The sequence below is a fragment of the Leguminivora glycinivorella genome, chromosome 9 (genome assembly GCF_023078275.1).
Source record: "Leguminivora glycinivorella isolate SPB_JAAS2020 chromosome 9, LegGlyc_1.1, whole genome shotgun sequence".
NCBI lineage: Eukaryota > Metazoa > Arthropoda > Insecta > Lepidoptera > Tortricidae > Leguminivora > Leguminivora glycinivorella.
In genome coordinates this window covers 23212688-23235771 of record NC_062979.1, presented here as the reverse complement: position 1 = coordinate 23235771, position 23084 = coordinate 23212688, and the positions used below count along the sequence as shown (strand labels likewise).

The 23084-nt window shown below is 37.8% G+C and overlaps 2 protein-coding genes across 2 annotated transcripts in view; one reads left to right on the top strand and one right to left on the bottom strand.

Annotated features, from left to right (window-relative positions):
* The window catches only part of LOC125229781, a 517609-nt gene that overhangs the window by 293123 nt on the left and 201402 nt on the right, over positions 1-23084 (bottom strand). The window lies entirely within an intron of this gene.
* On the top strand, positions 16140-17306 carry LOC125229788. The gene has a single exon (XM_048134730.1). It carries the CDS (start codon positions 16178-16180, stop codon positions 16760-16762), a length of 585 nt encoding a protein of 194 aa, XP_047990687.1. The 5' UTR covers positions 16140-16177; the 3' UTR covers positions 16763-17306.

Here is a 23084-nt window from a genome sequence, read left to right as displayed (position 1 = left end):
CGTACTAGTGTGTGCTTAGGATATCTCAAATATTTCCTGAAGAGAAGGCCGCTCAGGGGAAAATTGTTGAACAAACACGTTTTGTTTGTAAATAATGTAAGATATTGGAAATCATTGCGTTTTATGCTTCCGAGACCGACCGGTTTGCTAAGCCGCGGTACTGGGTTTGAATACCGGTAATGGCAATTATTTGGGATACCCCCATTTGCCAGAATTTCATTTGCCATAATTTTATTTGCCACCCTATTCAACAATCATAATATTGTTTCTCATAACATCTTATGCCATAATCATTGTTTACTATATTAATCAAGTGCCAGAAACTTTGTTTCCCATGAAGTCAGTTTCCATAATGTCATTTGTCAGAATCATCGAAATCAGTAATTACCACATTCCATACCATCATTTGTCATCCAAATTAGCGACCCGAAAAGTCAATTTCCATAATGTGATTTGGCAGAATCATCGAAATGCGTAATTATCACAGAGACGACACTACTAGAAGTACTAAAAAGAATGGGATAAGAATGAATCTGCTATCAGAGAGTAGGTTAGGTTAGGTTAGAACTGTGACCACCTGAAAAATAAAACTGCTATCAGAAAGTAGGTTAGGTTAGGTTAGAACTGTGACCCCTGGAAAATGAAACTGCTTGAAAAGTAGGTTAGGTTAGGTTAGAACTGTGACCCCTGGAAAATGAAACTGCTATCAGAAAGTAGGTTAGGTAATAATATGGGCAATAATTAATATGGCAATAATTGCTTATGGCGTTTGAATATTATATTAAACCATATTATTGCACTTAATAATATGGCTAACAAATAGTATGGCATTGTATGATTATGGAAGGTAATGTTCGGATAAACAACCAGTATGTCATACAATTTTTATGGTAAACAAATCATTCGGGCAAATGAAATTCAGGCAAGTTAAATTCGGGCATATGAATATTATGTTAAATGACTGTCGGGCAAACAATAGACAACCGACTATGTCTACTTGTCTAGTCTAGTGGAATCACAAAATCGGCCGAAAAACGCGTCACGCTTTGTCATTTCACTAGATTTTTATAGCGATTTGATAAAATCCCTAAATCACGACAGTAACTTGACGAAACCAACATAATGTTGTCTGCATTGTTTTATCATATCACTAAACAAAGTTTAGTGAAAAGGCAAAAATCTTAGTTACAGCAGAGTTATTAACACGTAACTTTCAAAACACCAATTTTTAGTGTAAAAAAATGTTTACATTTCAAATCCAATTATTTTTTCATCTTCTCTTTATAATTTCGATGAAAAAACGTAACGCAATTAATTCGAAAATATGATGGAAACATATGAAAACTGGTTCCCAGCAGAGTTCCATTTTCGGATCATTTCATTGGGTATCCAATCTCGCTGTATTGTTATGAAAAATGGCTGAACCTTTTTTTATAATTTAATAACAAGTCGCCGTGAACATGAAACTGGATATCTATTTGTGCTTTTAATTCAGCTGGGATGAGTTTTATTTTGTTTAAATTTTTTCGACATATTTGTTGATATTAGGTATTTTTTAGGGCTAAAGGTATAATAGGAACCCATAAGGCGCCGCTCTGTCCGTCTGTCTGTCTGTCCGTCTGTCACAATACTAAATATCTCGAGAATTAATATGGTATCGACTTAAAATTTGGAATAGTTATGCACATTGTTAACTTCTACGAATTGGAAGTGTTTTTTATTTTATTTATTAATATTAATTACAGAAAATAGCCAAAATGAAAGGGGGCAAACTGTAACGCCGTGTCTTGCGTGGGCGACGGTCGCGCGACTGTCGCCATCGCATGGTCTACTTCCATATCGATAATGGTCCAAGAGCTGGCAGGATTTTGGAGTAGGTCCTTGAGGCAACCTGGAAAGGTGCTCAGATGCTTCTCTGATCATAGCCAACATCAGGTCTGCAAGTCTGGCAGCTGGGGAGCGGGGCTTTATCGAGCTATGAATTTTTAAAGATTTAATTTTTTGAGGCCCAAAAAAGGTGTTTGAGGCAACCTGGAATTATTAAAAAGTGAAAATAGAGTTCCTCAGAAGTCGCATAGTATTTATGCCAGATCATTTGGCCGGGTCCTTCACCGTGCCAGAACGGTACAAAGTGGTAAAAAAAAAATTCCAAAAAAGGTTCTTGAGGCAGTCTGTCATTTTTACCAGTGAAAGATGAGGGTCTAAATAGCCATGGAAAAATAATGCCATGACATGAGGTGGGGTCCGTACCCTGCATTCGATCTTGAAAGTCAATTTTTTAGTTTTTCGTAAATAACTCGTAAACGGTGGCCCACAGCAAAAAAATATGTTAAACAGAAAATATCTACATAAAATTTCCTACAAGAAAGGTTATGTACGTTTTTTCGATAGGATCAATATATAAATGGATAATTTAGTAAGAAAGTTTTTTTTAATCGATTACATGCTCCGTTTTTCGTCAATACCTCGTAAACGGTGGCCCACAGCAAAAAATTATGTTAAACAGAAAATATCTACATAAAATTTCCTATAAGAAAGGTTATATAACTTTTTTCGCTAGGATCAATTTTTTAGTTGGAAAGTATTTTTAAATAGATATTTGGGCCGTTTTTTGTTGATAACTCAAAAACGGTGGCTCACAGCCAAAAATAATGTTAGACAGAATTAATCTACATAATATTTCCTACAAGAAAGGTTCTATACGTTTTTTCGCTAGAATCAATATTTTAGTTGAAAAGTATTTTTAAATACATTTCATGGGCAGTTTTTTGTTAATAACTCGAAATCGGTGGCCCACAGCCAAAAATAATGTTATACAGAATTAATCTACATAATATTTCCCACAAGAAACGTTCTATAACATTTTTCGCTAGAATCAATATTTTAGTTGGAAAGTATTTTTAAATAGATTACATGGGCCGTTTCTTGTTAATAACTCGAAATCGGTGGCTCACAGCCAAAACTAATGTTACACAAAATTAATCTACATAATATTTCATACAAGAAGGGTTCTATAACATTTTTCGCTAGAATCAATATTTTAGTTGGAAATTATTTTTAAATAAATTTCATGGGCCGTTTTTTGTTAATAACTCGAAATCGGTGGCTCACAGCCAAAACTAATGTTACACAGAATTAATCTTCATAATATTTCCTACAAGAAAGGTTCTATAATATTTTTCGCTAGGATCAATATTTTAGTTGGGAAGTATTTTTAAATAGATTTCATGGGCCGTTTTTTGTAAATACCTCGTAAAAGGTGGCCTACAGCTAAATAAAATGTTCACGAGAAAAAATCTACATAAGATTTCCTACAAGAAAGGTTCTAAGTATACGTTTTTTCGCTAGAATCAATATTTTAGTTGGAAAGTATTTTAAAATGGGCCGCTTTTTGTTGATAACTCAAAAACGGTGGCTCACAGCAAAAAATAACGATATACAGAATTAATCGTCATAATATTTCCTACAAGAAAGGTTCTATAAGATTTTTCGCTAGGATCAATATTTTAGTTGGAAAATATTTTGAAATAGATTTCGTTAGCCGTTTTTTGTAAATACCTCGTAAACGGTGGCCCACAGCTAAATAAAATGTTCACGAGAATAAAATCTACATAAAATTTCCTTTAAGAAAGGTTCTATACGTTTTTTCGCTAGGATCAATATTTTAGTTGGAAAGTACATATTTTGAAATAGATTACATGGAAGCGGCCCATGTAATCTATTTCTATTTGTTAATAACATCAAAAACGGTGCCCCATTACCAGAAATAATATTAAACAGAAATAATCTATATAATATTTGCTACAAGAAACGTTATGTAAGATTTTTCGTTAGGATCAATATTTTAGTAGGACAGTATTTTAAATAGATTACACGAGCCGTTTTTTGCAAATAACTCGAAAACGGTGGTCCACAGCTAAATCAATCTTCAACGGGAATAACAAACATAAAATTTGCTACAATAAAAGTTTTGTACGTTTTTTCGCTAGGATCAATAATATTTAAATAGATTTATTTATTTATTTACACAAAGAAAATTACACAGTATGACAGTATACAAAACTAAAGCACCGTGAATTTTAAATAAACATTACAACAAGTAACACAAAATTAAATATTAAATAAACAGCAAAATCAAAACATGACGCTCGTATAGCCCGGTCTATCTGTTTGCTCTGCCACGAACCATATCTGTTTTTTTGATTACATGTTGGAAAAGATGGACTCGCACCACCAAGTAGATGCGATATACTTCGATTTCAAAAAGGCATTCGACTTGGTCGACAATGACGTACTACTGCAGAAATTTGCAGCACTCGGTTTCACCCCAAAGCTCTTGTCGTTTTTTGCTAATTACTTGAAAGATCGTAGCCAATACGTGCAAATGTCGAACTTCCGGTCTAGAGAATATTATACGCGTTCGGGAGTTAGGCAGGGGAGCAACTTGGGTCCGACACAGTTTCTTATTATGGTAAACGACCTTTGCAGTAGTATTGTTGGGGCGCATTTTCTCCTCTTTGCTGACGATCTCAAGTTAATGTTGCCAATAGATAGTTCCTTGGACTGCGACTTTCTCCAGCAGATGGTGGATACAGGGTCACGGTGGAGCACTAAGAACAAGCTGGAGCTTAACGCTAAGAAATGTAAAGCCATCACATTTACTAGGTCAAAAAACCCGATCACAGCGAGCTACCATCTTTCTGGCGTTCCGCTGGAGCACGTTTCCGCCATCCAAGATCTTGGTATTGGGTTGGATACTAAGCTCAACATGCACGATCACATCATAAGCATTTGCAAGAAGGCTAACAAGACGTTAGATTTTATCATGAGAACAGCCGCACAATTCAGTGACGTGAAAATTGCCCTACTATTGTATAATGCGTATGTCAGAAGCAAATTAGAGTATAATGCGATATAAACGCGTATAAACGCCCATCTGCTCGCAAGAATATCAACATTAGGTGCCACGTCTAAAAACTCATTCACTATTTGCAGTGCACGAACTAGCGGTTACTTGCGGCAAAACACGGTTCGAGCGGCCGGCACCACCAGTAGGGGGTGCCTACACTGCCTACATTCACGAAAAGCATATTTCGTCACAGAGAGAACAAATAGACGGACCAGCTGGGATACTAAAACCGGGCAATCTGACTCCCCCTTCAAAATACCACATGCAACAGACATCAGCACGACATTACGCCTAACTTCTAACGAGAAGAAACCCAACGTCCCCAAAAGGAATTTTGTTGGGTACAAGAATCGGTAATACCCGTACATTTTTTTATAAAAGAAACGCAAAAATGTTTTTTGGACCTTTTCGAGCAGCAGGATGTAGGGCGCTTCATGGGGATTCCAAACGGCTGAGGCTGTCTCAAGCTTACTTCTCACCAGGGTAGTATAAAGAAGCTTTATGTCCCTGGGATTGTCAAATTCTTTGGCGTTGCGGACAACAAACCCAAGCCTGCGGTAACAGTCTGCAGCAAGCATTGTCATGTGCTCATGAAAGTTAAGGTGGGAATCTAAAACATAACCGCACAGTTGTCAACATTGAACTGAAGTTTCAGAAGTTTGTTTACAAGACTCAATTCATAAACCCGATCAATATCACTTTGTAAAGATTGTAAGTCAGAATCTTCCTGGACCCTGTAAATTAGTTTCAGGTCGTCAGCATAGAGTAGGCATTGCGCATGCTTAGGCACCAAGGCAAGATCATTGACCATAACACCAAAGAGCAGAGGACCCAGAATAGAGCCCTGACTGACCCCGGAACGGGTGGGGTAGGCACTCGACACAAAGCATCTGTGCTGCACATATTGCCGTCTATCACGTAGATAACTAGCAAAAAGGCAAAGCAGTTTAGGCGAGAAACCAATGCTGCATAATTTGCTTAAGAGTACGTCGTTATCTACGCGATCAAAGGCTTTTTTTAAATCAAAGTACAGCACGTCCACCTGCATCCCTCTATCTAAGTAGCGCGACACGGAATCAACCAAGGTTAAGAGGCCTTATTCCTAAAAAAGAGCGTTTTTTGCAAAATGTAACATTTTTCATTCAAAACTATAATGAAACTATACTTAAGTGATTATTAAAAAAACCGGCCAAGAGCGTGTCGGGCCACGCTCAGTGTAGGGTTCCGTAGTTTTTCGTATTTTTCTCAAAAACTACTGAACCTATCAAGTTCAAAACAATTTTCCTATAAAGTCTTTATAAAGTTCTACTTTTGTGATTTTTTTCATATTTTTTAAACATATGGTTCAAAAGTTAGAGGGGGGGGACGCACTTTTTTTCCTTTAGGAGCGATTATTTCCGAAAATATTAATATTATCAAAAAACGATCTTAGTAAACCCTTATTTATTTTTAAATACCTATCCAACAATATATCACACGTTGGGGTTGGAATGAAAAAAAATATCAGCCCCCACTTTACATGTAGGGGGGGTACCCTAATAAAACATTTTTTTCCATTTTTTATTTTTGCACTTTATTGGTGTGATTGATATACATATTGGTACCAAATTTCAGCTTTCTAGTACTTACGGTTACTGAGATTATCCGCGGACGGACGGACGGACGGACGGACGGACGGACGGACGGACAGACAGACATGGCGAAACTATAAGGGTTCCTAGTTGACTACGGAACCCTAAAAACTGATAATGTTTCTAAAAGAACATATCTTAAGCTAGGAAATCATAATATAATATTTTAAAATATGTTTTTTTATACTTAAAACAAATCAGTTTTTTCGGTAGACGTTTTCAAATTTCGTAGTGGGATCACTCGTTTAGAATCGTGATTGTGCTGTTAAATATGTTATTTGGGGTAATAAATGATCACAAATCACAATCCTATTTGTTATATCTAGCACGGGAAGCATGGTCGCGCGATAGACGAAAAAATATCAGGCCGTCCGGATATCGCACTTACAAATAGTGCGATGGACGGCCTGCTATTTTATCGTCTATCGCGCGACCATGCTCCCCGTGCTGTACAAGGTAATCATAGTTTGACATTTTAAGATTTATTTGAAATGGTGGATAAATAACCTTCCGTATCTTCCCCATTTTTTCGATAAAAAGAGGTTTACATTATGTATTTTTCCTGCGATTCCTGCATTTATTGTAACTCTTAAATAATATTATCCTAAACTAGAACTTCTTGTTGACATATAAGAAAAAAATTATACATATAGGACATACCTTTCTGTCGACAGACATTTTTTTAAAGCACCTAAAATTCGAATAAAATACACTGTTGATACGGTACGGGCCCGCTCAGTCTGCGCCGAGCGCTCGTAGACAACGGACTTGCGTTCGATCGTCCGGCGCTCCTTGCTTTCGTAAGTAGCTAGATAGTTCCGAGAAATGCTGTATACTGCGACTTAACAAATCTTGATCCCGTGGGTGGCAAACAGGCATACGGTCTTATATATAGCTGCAACCCCACTGATAGAATAGAATTTTTATTGCTCTCATGTTGGTGTACAGATCTTACACTAGGTACAATAAATAGTTACATAGCAACATGATACCCTACAGGGTATTGCAATATGGTACACATAATATATTAAAAAAGAAACAAGCATCTTATAACTAAAGTACTTAATCCTAAATATAAAAATCCAGCCTATTTCCTGTATATAAGTAAAATAATATAGTGTATTTATTTATTTAATTCTTGGAATAGTACTCATTTGCGTTGAAAAACTCTTGTAAGGTGTAAAAACTGTGCTCGATTAAGTAGGTTTTTAGTTTGTTAACAAATTTTGCGTAAGTTTGCTCTTCAGTTATATATTGGGGGAGGCAATTATAAATCCTAATAGTCATTACATGAGGACTTTTATTACTAATTTGTAAGTTGCTCGAAGGTATGGCTAGTTTGTCTCTATATCTTAAATCTATGGAACATGTGTGACGGTCTTTGGCTTTTGTATACAAACTAGGGTTCTTGCGGACAAATTTACTGGCTTCTAGAATATATAAACTGGTCAAAGTTAAAATTTTAAGGTTTTGGAAGAGAGGTCTACATGTTTCTGTATTTTTACTATTTGTGAGGATTCTAATGCATTTTTTCTGTGCTATGAATAATTGCAATATGTCTGTGCTATTGCCCCACAAAATAATTCCGTACTGAAGGCAGGTTTGAGTAAATGCATAATATGCAGTAATGGCTGTTTTAAATTCTGTACTTTTTTTTATATTTCTTAAGACATAGGTGAAACGAGAAAGTTTTGTGCTAATTTTGTCAATGTGAGATTTCCAGTTTAAATTTTCGTCGATGTTTATTCCAAGGAGACTGCAATTATTGATTTGTTGAATGGAATTATTTAAATATGTGTAGTTTATTTCTATTGGAGGTCTTTGATGGGGTCCGAACTGGATAAGGTTGGTTTTTTTGAGGTTTAATATTAAATTATGATCATCAAACCACTTAACAATAACATTTAGAATACTATTCATATTTTGGTTTACTTCCTCGTTATTTTGACTTGAGAATATTATGGAAATGTCATCAGCATATAAAAAGCATTTGATATTGATGGAGTTAATTATCTTTGGAAGGTCGTTGATGTATATTAAAAATAATATACAACCAAGGACACTGCCTTGAGGAATGGAACACATTATCTGTTTAGTTTCTGAATGTATTTTCCCAACGGTATTGCTATTTTTATCATAGTAATCTATTTCAACTAATTGGGTTCTATTCTTTAAATAGGACTTGAACCAGTTGTAAGCGTCGCCACGTATCCCGATTCCATAAAGTTTATTAAGTAAAATGTCGTGTTTTACACGGTCATACGCCTTACTCATATCGAGCATTAAGCCAAAAGCAGGATGTTTACTGTCTATTATATTAATGACTGCCTGAATATATTTGTAGACGGTGATAATTGTTCCTCTCTGTTTTCTGAACCCAAATTGGCAATCATCAAGTATGTTGTACTTTTCACAAAAGTCTGATAATCGTTTGACCATAACCATTTCAAAGATTTTAGAAAAAGTTGATAACATTGCAATGGGACGGTATTGGTCTGGGTCTGTTGGTTTTTTTGTTTTAGGGATAGGTTTGATAACTGCAATTTTTAAGGCTTCGGGAAAGGTACCTGTTGTGAATGATTGGTTAATTAAAAATGTTAGCGGTAGTATAAGTTCATTTGAACAGGTTTTTACCAGTGAAGGGGGTATCTCATCAATTCCGTAGCTGTGTTTATTTTTTAGGTTCCTTATAGTCTTTTCTATTTCTATGTGGCTTGCTGGAGATAGATACATCGTATTTTGTGAGGGGCTAAGAACTGGCCGCCCAGTTGGTGGATTATCATCTCTCCCTATATCTGGAGAACGGCTAAACCGATTTCGACGGTCGAAGTGTCTTTGTATAGAGGGAGCGGGGAGACGTGTGGGAAAAATATGGAATTTGGTCTGCGACTCTTGGGTCAAAAAATGTTGGACGGCCTGGCTAAACGGGGGGAGATATTGGGGGGGTGCTCGACCAAATGTCATAGAAGACCCTGGGTAGTTTTTGAAGCCGCCATTTTTTTTTTCAAAATGGCCGACTTTTTTTTTGTCGATTTTTCAAGTTTATCCTAGAGTGCTCAGATTTTGGTCATAGAATCTCTCTAGGGTCTAGAATAAAATGATATAAATTTTTTTTGAAAAATGCTACAAATGTGAAAAAAAATTCCACTTTTTTTGTATGGCAACTTTTAAACCGTAAGAGATAGCCGGGGGGTGCTCGATCAAATGTCATACAGGAGCCCGAGTAGAAAAAAGTTGCATCAAAAAAATTCAAAATGGCCGACTTTTTTTTTCAAGTTGGTCCGAGCGCGCTGAAATTTTGCATGCGGAGAGGTATGGGCCCCTAGAATACAAATGTTAAAAATTTTTTATCGAAAATCCAAGATGGCCGCCGTTATGGCAAAATAAATTTGTCTAGTATTTTCGGGAGCCCGAAGGGCGAGCTTCAGGGTGGGAGGCCGAAGGCCGACCCCGCGGAGGGCCGCAGGAACGGAGCTCACCTTTAGGCTCCCACCCGGGCCAAATCCAAGTAATTTCACTGCGGGCATAAAGTGCTCCCATACAATTTCCTTACAAAAGTGTCTTAAACAAGCGTAACCGGCGGGCCGAAGGCCCGACGGTGGAGCTTCGGAGCCGAGCGAAGGCCGAAGGCCGAGCTCCGCGTAGGGCCTAAGGCCCGGAGCGTCCCTGATCGACTCGCCGGCGGTCCGGGAAGTTGGAAAAATACTTTCCAACTAAAATATTGATCCTAGCGAAAAATATTATAGAATCTTTCTTGTAGGAAATATTATGAAGATTAATTCTGTGAAACATTAGTTTTGGCTGTAAGCCACCGATTTCGAGTTATTAACAAAAAACGGCCCATGAAATCTATTCAAAAATACTTTCCAACTAAAATATTGATCCTAGTGAAAAATCTTATAGAACCTTTCTTGTAGAAAATATTATGTAGATTAATTCTGTCTAACATTATGTTTGCCTGTGAGCCACCGTTTTTGAGTTATTAACAAAAAACGGCTCAAATATTTATTTAAAAATACTTTCCAACTAAAAAATTGATCCTAGCGAAAAAAGTTATATAACCTTTCTTATAGGAAATTTTATGTAGATATTTTCTGTTTAACATAATTTTTTGCTGTGGGCCACCGTTTACGAGGTATTGACGAAAAACGGAGCATGTAATCGATTAAAAAAAACTTTCTTACTAAATTATCCGTTTATATATTGATCCTATCGAAAAAACGTACATAACCTTTCTTGTAGGAAATTTTATGTAGATATTTTCTGTTCAACATATTTTTTTGCTGTGGGCCACCGTTTACGAGTTATTTACGAAAAACTAAAAAAATTACTTTCAAGATCGAATGGCAGAGTACGGACCCCACCTCATGTCATGGCATTATTTTTCCATGGCTATTTAGACCCTCATCTTTCACTGGTAAAAATGACAGACTGCCTCAAGAACCTTTTTTGGAATTTTTTTTTTTACCACTTTGTACCGTTCTGGCACGGTGAAGGACCCGGCCAAATGATCTGGCATAAATACTATGCGACTTCTGAGGAACTCTATTTTCACTTTTTAATAATTCCAGGTTGCCTCAAACACCTTTTTTGGGCCTCAAAAAATTAAATCTTTAAAAATTCATAGCTCGATAAAGCCCCGCTCCCCAGCTGCCAGACTTGCAGACCTGATGTTGGCTATGATCAGAGAAGCATCTGAGCACCTTTCCAGGTTGCCTCAAGGACCTACTCCAAAATCCTGCCAGCTCTCCGTCTATAAGGTTTGATTTCGTATGCGTCGCATCGCCGTCGCGCGACCGTCGTCCACGCAAGCCACGGCGTAAATGTCGAGTTACTAGGTCAAGTGGTGTATCGTTAGAAAGAACTCAAATTGTACATATCAAAACTATTTTTTTTGTAGTGGAAAATAATTATGAAGGAAAATGTAAAAAAATACCGTTATCTTACCTTACCTTTTGCCTTTTACCTTTTTGTTATCTTGCCTTTTGTAAAAATAAAAATCGTGAGAAGTATCATCTTATATACAGCCATGTCACAAGTCGGTTACATCACGAGATAATCCAAGCAATATTGAAGAAACCCAGCGAACTATTAATAGAAACGGTTCGCTGATTACAAAAAGGGCAATTAGGAAACGTTTGAGATAATTATTTGATCGAAATACAAGGAAAACGATGGAATATTATACAATTCTAAATGAAAATGGTTTTGAAGTTCATAAAGTTCAAAGACACCATTTAATTTTCATCTTATAGATGTTTTTAACCCCCGACGCAAAAACTACGGGGTATTATAAGTTTGACGTGTGTGGCTGTCTGTTTGTCTGTATGTGTGTGTGTGTGTGTGTGTCTGTCTGTGGCATCGTAGCTCCCGAACGGATGAAACGATTTAGCCCTTAACAATTCCTAAATCTGTGGAATGAATTGTCGCCTGCGGTATTTCCGGACCGATACGACCTTCAAATCTTCAAGAAAAGAGCGTACACCCATCTTAAAGGCCGGCAACGCACCTCCAACACCTCTGGTGTTTCGGGTGTCCATGGGCGGCGGTGATCGCTTACCACCAGGCGACCTGTCTGCTCGTTTGCCTCCTATCCCATAAAAAAAAAAAAAAAAAAAAAAAAATCTACATTAATAATTTTCTCGTAAGTGTGTAATATTTTACACCAAAAATTATTTCCCATTTCCAAAAGGATTGAATGCTACAGTTTCTCTCAGTGATGAGGAAGTTCTCCTTAGGGATAAGGAAACCCTTTGTGAGGATTACTTTGCTTTGCCGCGCCATTAGAGAACAAAATTGAACCTTCTAATAAGGAAACTGGCAAGTGTGCTCGGAAAATGTTTATGGTAGGAATTGAGTTACTGCCCAATAGGGGTACAAAAACGTGTAACATTTTTTATGCGCGTGTTTAAACCCATAATAAATAATAATAATAAATATTGGGGCACCTTACACAGATCAACTTAGCCCCAAACTAAGCGAAGCTTGTACTATGGGTGCTAAGCGACGATATAAATACTTAAATAGATAAATACATACTTATGTACATAGAAAACATCCATGACAGGAAGAAATATCTGTGCTCATCACACAAATAAATGCCCTTACCGGGATTCGAACCCAGGACCAGGAGGAGGATAAATAGTTAATCAATATACTTAAGTGTTTTTAAGTTGTTATAATTCGCTTCCCTCATGTTAGAAAGAGACATAAAGTAGCCTATGTCACTCTCTATCCCTTCAACTATCTCCAATTAAAAAATCACGTCAATTCGTCGCTCCGTTTTGCCGTGAAAGACGGACAAACAAACACACACACACACACACACACACACACACACACACACACACACACACACACACACACACACACACACACATACACACTTTCCCATTTATAATTATTAGTATGGATTCTGCTCTTACAGTGTTCTGTGAAGTGCCCAAATAACTGTCGGGATATTCATTTCATATTTCTAGCAAACAATACACGGAATGGAAACGGAACTGTACAAATAACATTAAAAATACGCGGATAAATATCTCTTTATTTACGTCTGCTTGCATATGAAAATGCAGCGATAATACCTCATAAAATATTATGCAATATAAAACGCAAGTACACAAGTGATCTTCTTTGTCAACTTTAATTTCGCTGGAAACTTTTATGTCCTCATAAAGTGAAATATTAACACATTCACTGCGCTCGCGAAATGACGTCCTTTGGGAAGTTTTTATGTCGCATAAAATGTCTAAGCTGCAATAGTGCTACATTAGATTAAAAGGGATTTTAGCAGAGAATAGTTGTAAAATTTTCGAATCCCTGATTTCTAAAATTTGCTGAGGTAAGATGAGGAAACACTGATTTAAACTTTCACGATTATTACACATCATTATTTTTAAAATCGGGACTTAATCGCGTATAACTACATATTAAACTGACCTCCAACGTTTCAAGGACGGCGTTATCCCCGTGGTCTCGGAGAAGACTGGCTTGAAATGACATCAACACCTTCTGACAGCCGCGCGAGTTTTTCGAACTACCCGCACTTGGTTTTGATTATCAACTTGAACTGTTTGCGCACTAGGGATGTTACTCTGTCGACATACAACACTGACGATATTTGATTTAACGACTGTCGATATTATTTTCGGCTTACACTTATTAATGACAGGATTCCATGTGGATGAGATCCTAAACCCTTCGTCCCGATTGAAATTGCGATGTTTTTTGATTTATACGCGATTAAGTCCCGATTTTAAAAATAATGATAAGATGAGGAAAGATAAATACTGGGGCAAGACTAAGTGCTTTTTCAAATTATCCGATCCGATATCGGATGTCGGAACGGATAATGTGAAAAATCGGTTTCCATACATAACAGGCGGCATCTTGGATTGTTTCTATTGAAATCTTTCCGACATCCGATATCGGATCGGATAATGTGAAACCAGCCAAACACTTGTAAAATGCTTTTTCAGTAAAATAAACTTCTTCTAAAATCTTAATATTAGGCCCACCTAACTTTACAGATCTAAATGAAAATCAGAGTAGCCTAGCCGAAGCGATTTAAAGTCTCGAGTTTTGCAATATTTTGAGTTACACACGGTGATTCTACATCATGTCATGAAAAGCGATAAAAAAGTTAATTACGATACTTAAAATTTCATAACACCCTCAGAATGGTTTTTCTACATATAACTCCCGTTACGACTGCGTGCCAATACAGTTACTTACTTAAAAAGACAGTTACACAGATATTTATAATATTTTTTCTACTCGTCGTCTGTAATCTGTCAATTAGGACACCACAGACTAAACTATAAGTGCTAACTTTTCAGTGTTGGATACTCTATGGCAGTTCCGACTCAACTATAATATCTCATTATAGTTGAATTTAGTTAACTGTAATAATTTCAAAAATAGAACTTCATACAAGTTCTATACTAATTTGCGATACCTGGCCAATTTTATTGCATCTGAAACACATTTTTTTTTATCTGTCGCGTTATCGGCCAGTCAGAGACGACTAAAACAATTGGTTGCTAGGTAATTCGATGTTGATACAACGGTGAACGACGCTATTAACATTAATTTTAACTTGAATGATGATATTTCCGTCCATTGATGATGAAGATGATGACTCGTAGAAAAAGTATTGTATACAATAGTGATATAATTAAGCTTTTCACTCTCGTACCGTACTATTAGGCCACTAAGCAAGCTTCGTGGCCTAAACATGGTACTCTACTGAAATGCTGTGTATTATATCACGATTGTATAAAATACTATTAATTTATTACAGACCTGTTTCATATTGCGTAATACATCCATCTAATTTAGGCAGCTGTGGTGGTGACTGACCATAATGATACCGCCAAGGTGCAATCCATGCATTATGCATGCATCGGTAACGGGGGCCATTGTCACTGCGTTTTAATTACTGCACTATTAGTCTAGTCGAAGAGGCTATTGTATTTGTGAGTGCAGTTTTATAGTTGTGATTAGAAAGAGGACAGACATACTTTCCATAGAGGAACACCTCGAAGGATCTTTTTTTTTAATTGTAGACTGATCAGCGATTGACCCTAGTCACACCTGATGGAAAGTGAAGACAGAGTCTAAGATGGAGCTCGGCCGATTCAGTAATAGCCTATTCACTCTTGCTTTAAAGAGACCGAGGTCGTATTTAACTGGGAACACAGATGGTGGAAGCGCATTCCATTTGCACCTATCCAATTGCACCTATCTAAATTATTAACTAACTATATTATGGCCTGAAACTTAGTATTAAGCTAGATATAAGTAATTTGTGTGCCCTGACAGGGTGCCATGGAAGCTATTTGTAAAATTTTAAGATCCTATGTACATGACTTTTACAAATAAACATCTTATCTTATCTTATCTTATCCATTCCTTTGCAGTCCGCATCACAAAGGATGAGGCAAATCGTTTTGTGCGGACAAATGGAATACTAACCGCATACGGGTGCATTCAAAATTATATTTGGGCTGGACAGTCAAAAGTAGGTGTAGGTATTGCTTACAGTTTAAAAGAATAGTAAAAGTAGTAAGTAGAAGGATTCGGCCGCGTCTCAATGTTTCCGTCTCTTTTTGTTTATATTTTTGCCAAAGCAGGATACAATCTGGTGTCTCCAGCTCTGGCTAACATGATCGTCAAATACTTATCTACAAAAAAATTCCAAACCAAAAGTCTCAGCTTGTATTTTAATGATAATTAAATTACTTACTTTAATGTTGATGCTACCGATTTCCTTATATAGGTCAAGGCAGTCCATTAGTCTGTATTAACACACCATTGTCACAACTCAGCCGAAAAGCAGCACAAAAACAAATAAGCAACGGCGAAAGAAATTTCACCAAACATGAATATTAACCCAAGCATTGTCGTAAACGATACTTGACATGCTGCGCACGCGCCGCTAACAATGACACCTAATCGGCAACCATTACACAACGATGATCCTCGCTTATAGGCCAATGTCGCGCTTACTCGGAATATCGATCGAGATGACACATCCGGACTAAACGGAAAACAAAATCAGCCAGGAATATGTATAAAAGCTGACTCTAAAACAACACAGCATCATTCGAGTTCCAACATTCGAAGAAGCAACATGAAATCCTTCGCTTGCGTTCTCCTCTTAGCTGCGGTGGTTGCGGCTGAGCCACCGAGCTTCAGATCAAGATTCTTCCAAAGACAAGAAGCTGAACCTACTACTCCTAGAAACGAGGAAGCTCCTTACCCAGCAGCAGGTTACAAGCCGACCAAAGAATTCAAACTCCCATCAAGAGAAGCTGCCCCACCTGCGACTTCCTACGGAGTACCTTCAGATAGCTATGCAGTTCCATTCCACACTTTCAACGCTCCGCAAACTGAATACGGAGTACCAAGAAAGAGTGAAGAGCCTGAGAGAGAGAAAGAAGATAGAGAAGAAGTAGAAAACTTGAAAGTAGAAGGTTTGCCGAAGGAGACAAAAGGCAAGCTGCAAGAAGACTCTGAGTTCATAAACGCTAATGGTGCCTACTATGTGTTGCTGCCGGATCTTCAGCTCCAAAGAGTTCAGTACGAGACCCAGAACGACATTCGCAATATGGCGTACACTGCTCGTCTGCAGTACAGGAACGAGGACCGAGCCCCCATATATGTGTACACTGCTGTTCCTCAGTACCAGAATGCTGCTTACGTCCAAGTGCTTTAAGTTTTTGGTTTTCGGAGCCAAGTTGTGTTTGAAAAATTTTTTTTATAAGACAATATAAAGCTCTCTTAGGGCCACTTGCACCAACGAAAATGGAGGGCTAACCCGAGGGTTTACCTTACCCACAATTTTATATGGAATTTGACAGATAGCCCACTAACCTTGAGTTAAGTGGTTGGTGCAAGTGGGTCTTAACAAGACTCAACAAGACTTGATAGACAGACTAGCATTGCTATAGCATCATGAATTCACGAATGCGACCACTGTATAGTTTATTCGCACTGATCTCTCTTAAATACCTACAAATAACTGGTAATTCTTCGAATCAGTGCAAATTATGCTTTGTCTGTTACTAACATACCTATTTACACATTGTGTCAGATTTTATCGAGGTGGAAAACAGCCCTTATTTATAAAAAAATTTGCAAACTACACGTATAAACACAACCATCAACAATTTGAGATTATAAAGGAGACTGAAGGTTCAAGTTCGGCCGTTTGCCAAACACTCGTGAATAAAAATAACAATAAAAGTGTTGTACATTAAGCCCCTGTTTCATTCCTCCCCTTATCATTGTTAGAACGGTTTCGCTTTTTCCAACTTTTTCGCTTAATTGCCGTACAAGATGACTAACCAACGTCACAATCGCCTACGTTTCGTAGCTAGCTGTCCCTATCGCTCTTCTGTAGTGCCGCGACAGAGAAGACTGCGTTTCGTAGCGTCAATGATTGCCACTTCGTTTAACACGGCAGTGTTTGTACGCTCTTTGAATTCATACAATTCTTTTCTTTTTCAAAGAGTAAAGACCATAAAACATAACTTTTTTTCACAAAAGACTTCGCTATTGGTGTATTTGTATGATAATGAAGTTTGGTCATTTCTGAGCACCATTATTGTTGTGCTACATTTCGGTTATGAAATATTGCTTGAAAGAATTTACTAAGTTGTTCCACTTTGGCTGTGTAACAGGACAATGAGTAAATACTTGTGTTTGACACTTTTAAGATGAATGGTACGAGTATGTGTACATACCACTGTAGGTCACTGTAGAACTATGTCGTAGTGACGTTAGAAATCAGATTGTGAGAAATCTCTTACTGCTTGTTATTTTGACATGTTTGTAGAGTGGCCTAGGGTTCCAACTTCCAATTGGTTGACTGTACTTGCAATATCATGACCAAAACTATTTTGTTTCTCGTAACAACGTAATATTTCCTTTAGCTACCAAGGATGATTGATAGGATTTACAATCTTCGTACTGAGAATCGTACCTCATTTTTTTAGCGCCACCTATTAAATACTATCATAACTACACTGATGATGCCTACAAATTATTTTCAAAACGTGTATTGACGTGCTATCGTGATATTAAAATAAAGAAACATGTCATTTGTTTTTATAAAAAATAAAAAACACGCAAATATATTTGGGAAAAATGTGATTTTGGCCACTTCCAGGCTGCGAAACAGCGCCATCTAGTGTTAAGCCTAAAAGGCCCATACATTATAGGTACCCTTGAAATGTATGGGCTTTGTCAGTCCCGTATTATATCGTCACTACTTTTAAAAAATCTCGTATCTCACGCTGCTCCTCAAAGTTAAAACGCAGTAAGTCTACATGCATTCCATACATACTTACTACAATTTTCTTTTCATTGACAGACGAAGATACAAGTTTTTTTTAAAGTAGTGACGATATCGGTCCTTTAGCTACATAGGTACCTATACAAAAGCCATACATAGTAACTTGTGAAAATTCATAAATTTTCCTTGTTATATTCACGCCTGTGTTCCCCACCGGGTAGGCAGAGCACATGAAACCGTACATAAGTTTCAGAGCCACTATTGGCAAAGATGTTTTCGTTGAACCTTTGGTATTGTCTTTGATATTATAAAATCTAAATACTTTTAGGAAAATAGGTGCAGCAGCATTGAAACAACGCTTGGTCTTGATAAAACACACAAAGTATTCAATAATAATTACGATTTATTTATTTTAGCATTCCATAATTTTAGACAAAATACACCCTGTTTTTATTGTTTTCCGTTAAATTCGACACGCAGTTAGGTTCATCATCAGGAACCAGCCTGTATATCGCTTTTCGTTAAATTCGATTTTTTTCCCTTTCCTTACATAATAAATGAATTAATTAGTGTAAGAGGACCTTAATCACAACATTAAAGTCAGTGCCAAGTGTCTGACGGCACATGTCAAACAAATAACATAAGGAAGTGGTACGAGATGCCACACACGTGTTAAATTTTTTTTTAATAATTGGTAGGCGGAGGCGGTTTTCCTCTGCCCCTTTTCTTATCTTTAGTTTAATTTAGATTAGTTTTTAATTTAATTGTATTTTATTTTTAATTGATGTAAATATTGGGTTGGTAAGAAAGTAATGAGCGAATCATAACCAATATTGTAATTTTTATTTAATTTATTATTTTAATCATTTATCAAAAATATAACGGCCTTCGTTATCTACTACTTGTCTCCATCGTTCTGGTAAAGAATGAATAGCATCGGCGAAGAAGTTCTTAGGTTTAGATTAAAAAAACTCAGCTATGTACTGTCGTAGATGGGCTTGATCATCGAACTTTTTTTCATTCAAGGCATTGCTTAGCGATCTGAACAATGCGTAATCCGTAGGTGCCAAGTCTGGAGAGTACGGTGGATGAGGTATCACTTTCCAACCTAGCTCCAATAGCTTTAGCCGAGTCACTTTTGCAATGTGTGGGCGAGCATTGTCGTGTAAGAAAAAACTTTAGCATGCTGTGGACGATTCTGACAGATTTTTTGGTTTAAATTTTCAAGCTGATTACAGTATACTGATGCGGTAACAGTCATTCCACTTGGTAGGAGTTCCCAGTGAATAATACCATGAATATCCCACCAAACGGACAGCATAACTTTTTTCGGGTGAGGCTCTGTTTTTGGTGCCTCTATTCCTTTTTCGTTTGGAGCTAGCCACTGACGTTTGCGTGTGTGATTTATATATAAGACCCATTTTTCATCTCCAGTGATAAGATGGTCCAACCAGTTGAATGTGCGGCGAAAAGACAGAAGATGTATGCAGATATCGGCACGGCGGTTTAGTTGATCTCTACCAAGTTCGTGCGGTATCCAAACACTGTATTTGTAGTTTTTTCCCAACTCGTGTAAATGTGTTTTATGGTGACATGAGAGCAGCCTAACTCGGTAGCAAGAGTACGACTCGTTAGCCTCGGATCTCCTTCAATTAAGGTTTTTAATTTGGCTACATCAATCTTCACCGGTCGACCAGACTTAGGTTGATCTGATAATCAAAAGTCGCCACTACGAAACCGCTGGAACCATCGTTTCACCGTGGCCTCAGACACAACTTCAGGAGCAACACGCTGACATATATTACGCACTGCTTCGGCGGCTGAATGGCCAGACTGAAATTCATATAGTAAGCAATGCCTTACATGCACTTTTAATTCGTCCATTTTCTTCCTTATATTAGCTCGACGACAGCTAATGAATGACTGACGAGAAACTGTGCGACTCGCCCTTTATATACTTTCGTTTCGACCATAGAAGATTCTAGAACACTCTCAAAAATTTTATGTGGAATTCAATCGATCGCTCATTACTTTCTTACCAACCCAATAATTGTAAATAATTGGATAACCGTAAGAGTTAGGACACTAGTTCCTTAAAGAAATTTACTGTATTTGACCTAAAGAACCTTCCCTTAAAGTTAACGGAATTCAATAAAAATAGGGTGTATATTCATATCAACGTAAACCCTTAAGTCATAATTTAGATTGAGTTGATAATACTCATTGAGCATCTACGATATTCATTGAGCTGGTACAACCTCCTCTATCTCAAACAATCATCGCGACCGGTGCGCTAACTATATTCATCACTATAACTGACTGACGTGGAACATAACGTGGTAAACGGTAGGTCAAATGCAATAATACATTAGGCTTGTATAGTACATGTACTGATAGTACAAAAGACAAGATTCGCTGTACTGTACGAGACCGAACTACACCCAAATGATTCTGCTCTATAGTACATTTAGTACACTACGCGCGCAACAGAATGGGAGCGAAAGGAGCGATGAGCCTAGCAGTGACAATGACAGTGACAAAGCGATCCGTGTGATCCGACCGCAACCGAACTAGAACCGACTGACTCTCGGCCAGTTCGAGCGAGCGTTACTGTACGCCATATGCACAATTTGTCTTTTCACTCTCTCGGTATACTACTGTACTAAATGTCCTAAAAGAAGGAACTAGTACACTTCGGAGATTGTACTAGTTGGGAGCGATCTTTTCAGTGAACGAGCAGGCACAACTCTATAATACATTGTTGTTGATTTAGAAACTAATAAAGAGCGGCACCGCTCTCTGCTGAGCATAGGCCTCTCTTCTAGTACGCCACACGCCACTTGTCTCGGTCCTGGACTAGTCTCACCCACTTATGACCCGCAGTTTTCCAGATATCGCCCACCCAATTTACCTAAAAGTTACTTTGAAGTGGTATAACGTGACACAATGGCTCTACAATATTAATTTAAATGAATCTAAATAGATTCGAAAGAAGTTTTCGAAACGTCGGGATGTACGAGTACTTATTGTAAATATTAATCATACGCGATATAATCCGTTTCCATAGTTTTATTTCATGAATATCTAGATATAGTTGTACAACATTTTTACAAAGTCATGTGCTGCGTTTTAGGGTCTAACAATGTAATTTATATGATCCACCTCAAGGGTTCATGAATATAGAGGAATTGTGTTAGCTCAAAACGGATCGCATTCAATTAGCTGATTGATATTGATATGAGATCAATATCTTGCAATTGGAGTCATCCTCCTTGCGTTATCCCGGCATTTGCTACGGCTCATGGGAGCCTGGGGTCCGCTTTGACAACTAAACCCAAGATTAGGCACCAGTTTTTACGAAAGCGACTGCCATCTGACCTTCCAACCCGAAGGGTATTATATACTAGACCTTATTGGAATAAGAGTTTTGAATGATTCACGGTTATATTTTCATTAGACTTATATTGACCGGGATATAGACCGTGATTACCTTTTTGATTTTTGTAAATATCGGGAGCTCGACAAAAATCAAAAAGGTAATCACGGTCTATATCCCGGTCAATATAAGTCTTATTGGCATAGTCGGGTTTTTTTTTTCCTCATAATGTTTTCTTTCACCGAAAAGCGACTGGTATTATATCAAATGATATTTCGCACATAAATTCCGAAAAACTCATTAGAGCGAGGCGGAGTTCGAACCCGCGACCTCCGGAACGAAAGTCGCACGAACTTACCGCTAGGCTACCAGCGCTTCTATTTTGCAATTGGAGAATATGGGGTAAATTAGATTAAATGAGACGCATAGATTCCAGGATATTACTGTCAAACTCTAGTCTTACAACGAGTTTCAATTGGCATAGGTATTCGCTAAGGTCTGCATTTTATTTTAAACTAGCTTATGTCCTCGGCTTCGCTCGCGTTAGAAAGAGACAAAAAGTATAGCCTATGTCACTCTCCATCCCTTCAACTATCTCCACTTAAAACATCACGTCAGTTCGTCGCTCCGTTTTGCCGTGAAAGACGGACAAACAAACAGACACACACACTTTCCCATTTATAATATTAGTATGGATTGTTCTTGCTCTGAGTGTTCGGCTAAATTCAGTACAGCAGAACAACTCCCCCGTAAGGGTAAACATTAAACACGCGGTATGTTTGGCCGAGCTTCGTACACACTACTTGAACAACACGAATGTATATCTTACTACAAGGACATAAGATTGGAAATAGATGCGACGTCATTACGTGACGTAAATGCGAATTTGAGCACTGAGCTGAGCGACTATAGTAGGGTTTTGCGTCATTTGTTTTAGTTTATGGATAAAGCTACGAACATACTACGCGGACGTCCGTCGTAAATCGACTGCGGACGGGAATCTGGACAATTAAATTACATATAACCGTGCAAACTATCGGTCGACGGACGTGGACGTGGCCTTGAGCGCATGGATGTCCGATCGAAATCTGGCTCGCTGGATGTTTTGTTCCGTGCACACTGATCGGTCGCGGTCGCGGTCGATTTACGACGGACGTCCGCGTAGTATGTTCCTAGCTTGAGTGAATACGAGTAGGGTTAGTTTTGGTTTGATTCAGCGAAGAGTCTCGACCAACATCTCGAGAGACTCGCTAGTTGGCTGGATCAGGGGTCAGATGCAGAAGGCGGTGATTTTGGACACGGCGCGGATACCGCCTGTTAAAAACGCAAACAGTTGACCTGTCATATCTTATACAAGCATGGTAC

Bases quoted from the DNA above. Each gene is read 5' to 3' on its own strand.
- LOC125229788 (XM_048134730.1), top strand. From the start codon at position 16,178: ATGAAATCCTTCGCTTGCGTTCTCCTCTTAGCTGCGGTGGTTGCGGCT.